The sequence below is a fragment of the Lactuca saligna genome, chromosome 6 (genome assembly GCF_052625555.1).
Source record: "Lactuca saligna cultivar CGN05327 chromosome 6, ASM5262555v1, whole genome shotgun sequence".
Taxonomy (NCBI): Eukaryota; Viridiplantae; Streptophyta; class Magnoliopsida; order Asterales; family Asteraceae; genus Lactuca; species Lactuca saligna.
Window position 1 is genome coordinate 175666029 of NC_136422.1, and position 10306 is coordinate 175676334.

At 32.3% G+C, this 10306-nt stretch overlaps 1 protein-coding gene across 1 annotated transcript; it reads right to left on the bottom strand.

Moving 5' to 3' along the window:
• Positions 1-5732: 5732 nt before the first annotated feature.
• On the bottom strand, positions 5733-8046 carry LOC145001341 (cyclin-D5-1-like). Its single transcript, XM_078960716.1, has 5 exons — positions 7470-8046; positions 7276-7362; positions 6901-7192; positions 6669-6802; positions 5733-6077 (listed from the first exon to the last, which is right to left on the bottom strand). Exons 1-5 carry the CDS (start codon positions 7701-7703, stop codon positions 5919-5921), a joined length of 906 nt encoding a protein of 301 aa, XP_078816842.1. The 5' UTR covers positions 7704-8046; the 3' UTR covers positions 5733-5918.
• Positions 8047-10306: the final 2260 nt, after the last annotated feature.

The following is a 10306-nucleotide window of genomic DNA, read 5'->3' on the forward strand; positions in this document are numbered from 1 at the left end:
CTCTGTCAGGGAACGGACAAGTGCCTAAAATAACTTTGGTAGAGAACAACCCTAGGGGAGGTGAGCGGTCTTCTGCCTTGCGAATTCTACTTAGGACCACTGTGACCGATTTCTTGTTCCCTTCTCAACTTTTTTGTACTTACATGTAGGAGTCCTAATGTCTTGAGTACATTAGTGACATATTTATGTGCTTATTTGGTTACTTGATTTGTTTTGTATTAACTGTCTTGGGCCCAAACAAATTTGGTGACCATCTGGACGTTGATATAGTATGTACTTGTTGCTTTCTTTGATTGGTACTTGTTTGATTGTTTGCTGTCTTTGATTCAATTTTTTTTGATTGATTTGTTTTTTTTATGATTTAGACTCTGTGTTGATTGTCTTGGGCCCCGATAAACAGTGGTGACCATCTGGACTTTAAGTCAACACAGGTGTTTGTTTTCTTTTAAGTTTTCTTGTTGTTTTTATTCTCTGTTGCTTGCTTCTTGTGTGTATTTTGTGACTAATCATGGTTGGTGAAACACCTGAAGGGATTGGTACTCCTAAAGATGTTCCTGTTGATTTTGATGACCCATTGTACATTCATCCGTCTGATAATGCAGTTACTTCTATAATAATAATTAAATTAACTGGTAATGAAAATTTTCGAGTATGGCGTAGTGCTATGACTAGGGGCCTTAAGGCCAGGAATAAATTGCTTTTTGTAGATGGAAATATAACTCGTGAAAAATTGATGACACTAAAAGTTTTAAATGGGAACGTGTAAATGTTGTTGTGTGTAATTGGTTGCTAGGATCAATATCTGAAACTATATATGCTAGTCATGTTTATTATGGTAATGCTAAAAGTATTTGGGATGAATTGTTTGAAACTTATAATAAGGTTGATGGTTCTGTAATTTTTAATATCCATCAACAGATAAATAACTTAAAACAAAATGGTTCTTCTCTTTCAGACTATAATAATAAACTTGACTCTTTATGGAAAGAATTTGATGGTTTGACTAGTTTAACTGAATGTGTATGTGAGGCTGCTACTAAACTTAATGATCATGCTAAAATGATGAAATTAATGCAATTTTTGAGTGGTCTTGATGATGTTTATAATCAAGTTAAAAGTTACATTCTCTTAATGGAACCTTTACCTGATGTTAAAACAACTTTTTCAATTTTTTCTAGAGAGGAGTCTCTTCAAAAGAATGGTTCTCTGAGTTCTGTTTCTTCTTCAAAACCTCAAGTGTCTGTTTTTAATAGTAAGGTTACTGATTCAAAAAGGGGTCAAGGTCAAAATAGGTTTAGAAATCAAGGGTTACAGTGTAAGCATTGTAATCTTAAGGGTCACACCATAGAAAGATGTTATAAATTGATTGGTTATCCAAAAGATTTTAAACCAAAGAAGGATAATAATAATAATAATCAAAATAAGTCTTTTTCTGTGAATTCTTCTTCTATTGTTACAACCAACAATTTTGTAGTTTCCTCTGATTCTGTTGCTAGTAGTGAATGTCACTATATCACAAGTGAACAGTATTCTAAATTTCTTCGTCTCATAAATGAGAACTCTGCTAGTGAGGATGTATCTGTTGCTGCAAATATGGCAGGTACATTAGCATGTTGTTTTAATTCCTTTGTTAGTTCAAATAATTCTCAAATTTGGATTGTTGATTCTGGGGCAAATCAACATATGATTGCCTCAGAGTCACACCTCTAAGACACTGTGGATGTGTCTAAACTTAATCTTCTTGTAAAACATCCTAATGGTTCTTCTGCATTAATAAATAAGATTGGGAATATTCACTTATCCTCTAATCTTACTTTATTTGATGTTTTTGATGTGCCGGATTTTAATGTTAATCTTTTGTCTGTACATAAAATGTGTAAGGATAATGGATGTGAGGTTACTTTTTCTGAACATAATTGTAAAATTCAGGATTCACTATCAAAGAAGATGGTGGAGAATGGTAGAGAGTCTGGGGGACTATATTATCAAGATCATGTTCCATCAGGTAATTCAATTAGTCTAAATAATTCTAAATGTTGTGTTTCAAAGTTAACTTGGCATAGCAGACTTGGTCATCCTGGTGACCATGCCTTAAACTCCTTAAAAGATAAATTGAAATTAGGAAATGAATCTCTTCCCCCTTGTGATGTGTGTCATAGAGCTAAACAGACTAGAGAGTCCTTTTCTCTTAGTTAACATAGTTCAACTCGGTTAGGTGAATTAATTCATCTAGATGTCTGGGGTCCCTATAGACTTGCTTCTGCAGAAGGGTTTAAGTATTTTCTGACTATTGTGGATGATTTTACTAGGGCTAATTGGGTTTTTTCTTAAAGTCTAAAAGTGAAGTTTTTAATTGTTTTAAGTCTTTTGCGAATATTTTATTAAATCAATTTAGTGTTAATATTAAGGTTGTATGCTCTGATAATGGTACTGAATTTGTTAATAATCAAATGAGATATTTTTGTATAGAACGAGGTATCATTCATCAGACTTCTTGTGTTTATACTCCACAACAAAATGGGGTTGTGGAAAGAAAGCACAGACACATTCTTAATGATGCACGGTCTCTTTTGTTTCAATCAGCAGTTCGTGTCAGGTTTTGGACAGATGCTGTTTTAACCACAGTGTTTTTGATAAATAGAATGCCTACTTCAGTTTTAAATGGCTCTTCTCCCTATGAACTTGTTTTTAAAAAGGCCCCCAATTTTGATCATCTGAGAATTTTTGGTTGCCTTTGCTTTGCTGTCAAACAAAATATTAATGATAAGTTTTATGAGCGTGCTGAAAAATGTATATTATTAGGATATTCATCTGATAAAAAAGCTTATAAACTTCTTAGTCTGGATACTAACACTTCTTTTATGTCTAAGGATGTGAAATTCTATGAGTTTGTGTTTCCTTACAAATTAAAGTCAACAAATGTTGACAAAACTTTACATAATTTTGGCCCTAGTGATCCATTTTCCTATGATGATTTTGATACTAATGAATACTTAAATGATTCTATTAATCCTGATGAGTTGATAATAGAGTCACATTTGGATGGTGCTGATGCAGCCACTTATCTGGATGATATTAATTCTAATGATACTGTCAACCGTAGTGGCGAGGCAGTTGTGCCTCCTTCTGCTGGTTTTCTTCCTTCTTCTTCTGATATGTTTGAGGAAAGTAGTTAGTTACCCGTAATCCCTTCTGTTGAGCAGTCTGTAGGTTCTTCTAGGTCTAGACGTGAGTCACATATGCCTGTAAAGTTTGGTGATTATATTGTTGAAGTTAAATATAAATATGGCATTGAAAGATCTATCAATTATTCCTTATTAGATAATAGCACAAAATGTTTTATTTCAAATTTAAATAAAACTGTTGAACCAAAAGATTATAAGGAAGCTTTAACTGATCCAAAGCAGGTTAAAGCAACGAATGAAGAGATGGAAGCTCTTCATCAAAATAACACTTGGGAAATTACTAATTTGCCTAAAAATAGAAAACCAATAGGTTGTAAGTGGGTTTTCAAAATTAAATACAAATCTAGTGGTGAAGTAGAAAGGTATAAAGCTCGCTTGGTAGCTAAAGGGTATAACCAAAGAGAAGGAATAGACTTTGAATAAACTTTTTCTCCAGTTGAAAAAATTGTGATTATTCGTATTGTTATTTCTTTGTCTGTTTATAACTTTTGGTCTTTATATCAACTTGATATTAATAATGCTTTTTTATGTGGTGATTTAAATGAGGATGTTTAAATGTCTCTTCCTCCTGGATACTATTCTATTGGTGATTCTAGGGTTTGTAAACTTACTAAATCATTATATGGGTTAAAACAAGCCCCTACAAAGTGGAATGAAAAACTTTGTTCTTCCTTATTTTTGTTTGGTTTTCAGCAAAGTATAAGTGACTATTCTTTATTTGTGAGAAAGTTTGAAGGTTCGTTGACTGTGTTACTTGTATATGTAGATGACATTATTTTGACTGGAAATTGTGAACTTGAATTACAGGAAGTTACAAATTTCATGACAACTCAGTTTTTAATTAAAGATCTTGGAATTTTAAAGTATTTTTTGGGAATTGAAGTAGTAAGGTTTAATAATGGTTTATGCTTAAATCAAAAAAAATATTGTTTAGAGTTATTACATGAATATGGTATGCTTGGGTGTAAACCTGTGAGTACTCCTTTGGAAACAAATTTTATAATAGATTCTGGTGGAAAAGATAAAGAAAATGCTTTATTAGACAATAAAACTGAGTTTCAAAAACTTATAGGAAAAATGATATACTTAACTGTTACTAGACCCGATATTTCCTATGTTGTTCAAGTGCTTAGTCAATTCATGCATAGACCTAACAAGTCTCATCTAAAAGTTGCTTTTAGACTTTTAAGATATCTAAAGAATAGTCCAGGAAAGGGAGTAGTTATACCAAAATCTGATAGTTTTGAACTTAAAGGGTTTGTAGATGCTGATTGGGCTAAGTGCTTGACTACAAGAAAATCAGTGTCTGGATATTTGGTCTATTTTAACAATTGTTTGATATCCTGGAAGAGTAAGAAATAATCTACTGTTTCTAGATCTTCTACTGAAGTTGAATATAAGGCTCTTGGTTCTGTTACATGTGAAATAATTTGGGTCTTAAAATTTTTGTTTGAGTTAGAAATTAAGGAATTAATTCCAATTTCAGTTTTTTGTGATAATGAGTCAACCATTAAGTTGGCTTTAAATCCTGTGTTTCCTGAGAGGACAAAACATTTTGAAATTGATCTCCACTTTGTTAGAGAAAAAATTTCTAATGGAGTGATAAAATTAGTTAAAATTTGTTCCTTTGAACAAACTGCAGATATTCTTACTAAATCTTTAACTATAAAGCAACATGATTTTCTATCAAACAAAATGGATCTTGTTGATGTTTTTAAAAATGAAAAATAAATATTTCGATTGAGGGGGGGGGGGTGTTGAAAATAACAAGGTTAAATATTACAATCTCATATTTATTTATTTATAATCTAGAGGGTGTGATATGTACAAGTGTTATTCTTCTGGGTTTAAGTGATTTTACAGGAAATGCACGCGGATCTTGAATGGGTCAAGAAGACTTTGGGTTGAATCCATTTTACGTGGTTGGCATATAAAAGAAGAGAGGGGGTGTATCTGATCACAATTCTTGATCATTCTCTCATCTGGTTTCTCTCAACTTGAAGCTTTTCTCTACGATTAGGGTTTCTCTATGTTTAGGGTCTCTCATTGTTAGATCGTTAGTGTTTCAGTATATCTGTTGTTCTTTTCTTGTTGGTCATTTGTTTCAGATGAGTAGTTCTTTGTTCTTACATCTTCTGATTGTATTTTTAGTTTAGGATTTGAGTGTTTTGTTATGAGAGTAGTTTAGGGCTTTTATAGTGAGGTTCTTTTGTAAGTTCTTGGAAACCTTCTGTTTCTTTATCCTTAAATGATATAAGAAATGAAGATGTTGGGAAATTTGTGATTGTGAGCTTTTTAACACACTGGCACGATATGTAACGTACAAAATAACTACATGTTTTCTAAGGTTGTCGATCGAAAGTTATATATTTAAATTCTTGATTGACTCCGCCTCAATTTAACTCTTAGTAAATATGTTATTTACATAATCATGTTCATCAGTGAGAACATCTACAATGGCTTTTTTATTTTTAATAAAACAAATCTATTAATATTTTTTACTAAATAATTCTATCCCGAACTAAAATAATTAATCTTACATGTAGATTCTCAAATAAAAGTTTACCTCAATTATATAGTAATTCTACACCTCCAAGTAGTGCTCAATTTATTTATCCTTTTTCCCCACATTCCCTTATACAAATTTATGAAATTCACGAATTATATCCAAAACAAACACATAAAATCCTAAAAACTATAACAAACGAAGTAAATTGGACTGGATTCATTGGCTCATGAGAGTTGTTTTTTTTCGCATTCGTTGAAAGCGAGCCTCATCCTTTTTGTGCCAGTTGGTAGATTCTCCAAACTCGTTGCTAAATCCGCTTTGGAGACCGTAACTTTTACAGGTTCAAGTTCCAAAATTCGACAATAACAACCGTACACATCACCCTATGTCATGCCATCGATTAATGTATAAGTATTCACAAAAACAAACTATAAAGATTAAGGAATAACAACATATTTTATTCATGTTCAATTTATTTTTTATAGAAATACATTTATAAAAATGAGATCGTAAATGCAAGTTGCTGAGTATAACAACATATTTTATTTTCGATGATAATATACAATATATTTTATCTTTACCCATGATAACTATATATTTGTATTATTCTAAATATAATACCAACATATTTTCTTGCCCAAAATAAAAAATGAAGTTTATTTTCTACCTCATAATAATAGCAAGTATTTATATTTTTATCTAAATAGTAATATACTTATTGTTTGCTAATACTAGCATAAAGTACATAAATGGTATGTAAAAAAAAATATAAATACAATGTGCTAATATTATGAATAAAAAAAGTTGAGTATATTGTTATAATAATTGAAAAAGTAAAATAAGCTTTATATAATTAGAAAAAGTATTTTGGTACTTCCTCCAATTTGTTCCATCTATAACCAAATGGGTTAGCCACGTCTTATCATATGCTCAGTTGTGGTCCCTAAAGATGAATGAAAACTACAATAACTCACATGATCAAGAAACCGATTCAACCAAATGCTCTTCAGTTTCATCTCCAAAGATTCTTTCGTCAAATTTTGATCTATCACCATCAGTGTAGCTGCCATTGCTATGGTAGATGATCGATATCCAACGAAATTAATATCTACATGTGTTAATCAGATCAAACAATCAGAACAAAAAACTCATATCGATTAATAACAGAAAATGAAGAATCAAAATGTTTAAGAATCAAGAACTTACCTTTTGTTGTAGCTAAAAGGATTTGTGTAGTTAGAGACACAAACTCTCTGTTTGAAGATTCATTGCAGAAGCATGGAATGAAGCAACTGATGAAGTTAAACGGAGTTACTGAATGCATTCTCCAATCCAATGTGGTCGATACCAGAAGCTCCATTCTATGAATCGTATTGCTCTCGAAATTGTATTCTTCAGCCGGAAACTGTGATAACGCCGGAGCTTTCAGTTGCGTCATCTTTGCCGCCAACGATAAACAAGCAACCGATAGCAATCGAATCGCCCAATTCTTGTCACTCTTCATCCAAATAAACAATAAAACAACGAATGTTAATCACATATTCTCAATCGTGACTTTGTAGAACGATCTAGAAAACTTACACTGATAAGTCCTTTTGAAAGAAATCGATCAATGTATATTACAGACAAGTAGGCAGTGTGGAATCGGAGTCGGAAAAACGCTCTCGTCTGCGAATCAATCAGGCATTAAATCAATAAAGTCCTGATCAAAATTAATCCAGATGATTAAATGCAATAAAAGCGTAGATGATGATTTAAGAGAAAATTAATTGAACATTGATTATCCATTGGATTGCTTCCGATCGAGCGACTTTAATCCAATCATCTACAGGTGATCGAATGTGATTACGATCCCTCTCTCTATCAAGTAAAATTCGAAGATATTCTTCGTCTTGAGTGGATGATTCATATTCGTTTAACTCGTCTTCATCTTCGTCTTCCGCTAATGCAGTGTCTTGAGAGAGAAATCTTTCGAGGGAAACAGTAGAGCGAGAACCTGAATCCGCCATACTTTTCGGAAAACTTTACTTCTTTGCCTCTGTGTAGAAAATCTAACAAAAATCTAGGATGAATGTGCGATTTCTTGACCGATGAATACGGCGGGAGTTGATAATGTGGTGTTTATCTTTATTTAAAAAGTGAAATGTGTTTGGATTTTGTCGGTGGCGTTACGGTGGAGATGAGGGAGGAGGTGGCGGCGGAGATGGTGGTGGGGGTTGGTGACAGGCGGTTTTTAATTTGGTTGCAGAGAGTCAAACAGAGGTTTGACCAGCTCTGCGTCGTTTGGTAAGTGGAGTACTCATGGGGTTTAATAAGTTATTGAAGGCCAAATGGGGACGATTTACATGTCACCCCTTTGGGTTTGTGTGTTGTCATCGAATCCTATTGTTGCTATCCATTATATATGTATTTCCTTTAATTTTGTTAAAGTTATATATGAAAATAATTTTATTTAAAGCTATGTGAAGTGTGAACAACTTGATCTAATCTTATCATAAAATATCAAAGTTTGCTGTTTACGTTTATATATATTTTTATAGCTAAATACTTGTTTATAAAACGAAATTTCATCTTTATTTTGGTTTTTATGATAACATGACCCCCCGGAGATATCCCAATCTCTGAGACAATGGTATAATCCATTCTATCACTAATTGGTTTTAAAAAATCAAACATCATTGTTCTTCTATGTTGAGCATTGATCCTGAAGTCTTGTATCGAAAGTTTTCCTGATGCTTGTGTCTCGAAAATATCGACAATATGAAAAAGGATTGGATTGATGAACATTCATTGAAGGGGAGGCCAATGATGGAACTTGGGTTTTAAATGATGATTGTTGTGATGCAAACCCATCCCACATCGGTAAAAAGAGAAACAATATATTAGTAGTGATCATGCCAAGAGCATTTTATTTTCACACCAACATTATAATTGGAAACCTATTATCTAGGGTCGTAAATGAGCCGCATAAATATGAACCATGGCTAGTTCATGTTTTCATATGTATGTTAGTTTAAGTTAACCGAACAAACGAATGAGCACAGCCACATTTTCGATCGATTTTATTTTTCTAGTTGATCTTTGTTCGTGATCTTTAATATGCTAAACGAACATAAATAAATAAAAATATACGATCATAAACACATAAATAAACATAAACAAATATAAACGTACATAATTATTCAAATTAAGAACAATACATTAATAAATGAAAATTAACAACCTAATATGAACAAACATATATAAATAAGCTCTTAAGCACATGGCTATTCTAGATGCTATTGGCATTAGTATTTTCACAGAGCTAGGATTGGTAATGATGACCTTTCAGTTTTTTTTTTTTTTTTTTTTTTTTAATTTATTATTATTATTATTATTTTTGTGCAGATAACGCAAATTTTTTTTCGGAATGGTCTAAGAAACTACTATGAATTTGGTGAGAATGATAAGGTGTTTTTACCGTGCATTTTATAAATATGCAAAAGCGTCACATTCTTTGGGGTTGGTGTTACAAGGGAAAAAGTTGATGTTATGTCAACTTTTGTTGGGTGTAACACTAATCTCCTATTTAAGTATTTTGGTTTGTCAATTGTAGCAAATATTTCGAATGTGGAAATTTGAAAACCTATTATTGACAAGTTCATAAAGATTCTATCTAATTGGAAAGTTGAAACACTTTTAATAAGGGTAGATAGATTGACATTTCTTAAATCATTTATGAAGCTTTAATACATATTTTTATGTCTCTTTATAAAGCTTTGGATATGCTAATCAATCCATTGAGTCCCTCAAAGGTAGATTTTTTGGGTCAAGATGTAGGGTGGGAGTGTAACATCTCCCAAATGTACGTACCATATTGTCCGTTTTGGGCGTCCTCACACGAAAACTTCCACATGGAGAAGCCATCCTGGAATTTCTCTCGTCTGGGCACACTTAACTGCAAAGTTTTTATGGTATTTGCTACCATAGAGATTTAAAACAGGTTGTAATATGTAGGTATCTACACTCCTTATACGGTAATGTTTAGTTATCCTACATCGTCAATGTAAGATCATTAATCTCTTCCCTTTGATTCGAACTTTACACCTCAAAGTAGAAAATTCTAACTAAAGGCTATGTGGGTGGGATTGGTTTATATAGGAACAAGACTTTTTGGATAAAGTAGAAGAAGATTCTAGCAAGCAACAAACAATATGGCTTAAAATTGGAAGTTTGTTTACTTTCAATGGTTTCACATAAGGGGTGTTGTGTAATATTATTAAATCGTGTAAACAACTCAATTCTAAGGATTTTGATTTGAATACTCTATGTAAGAAAAAAGTTGGTAATGGTGAATTCACGAAATTTTGGAAGATGTTTGACAACGTGATACAACCCAAAAAATTCTTTTTCCTAGAATCTATGATTTGGGCTTGAATAATTATTTTGTTGTCAAAGATCATTGTGGTATTGGAGATTGAGTTTCTTGGTCATATATAGGTCCTGATGAGGGGTTGAGGAGATTCTGTGGATGGATTGATGACCATCATTGATTCAATTGTGCTTTTCGTGCAAAAAAGATATACAAATAGATTAATGACCATCATTGATTCAATTGTGCTTTCATGCAAAA

Bases quoted from the DNA above. Each gene is read 5' to 3' on its own strand.
- LOC145001341 (XM_078960716.1), bottom strand. From the start codon at position 7,703: ATGGCGGATTCAGGTTCTCGCTCTACTGTTTCCCTCGAAAGATTTCTC. The intron at 7,193-7,275 runs GTAAGTTTTCTA...ATTTGGATGAAG, and splicing joins TTTCAAAAGGACTTATCAGT to AGTGACAAGAATTGGGCGAT. The intron at 6,078-6,668 runs GTGAGTTATTGT...GGCATGACATAG, and splicing joins TGAATCGGTTTCTTGATCAT to GGTGATGTGTACGGTTGTTA.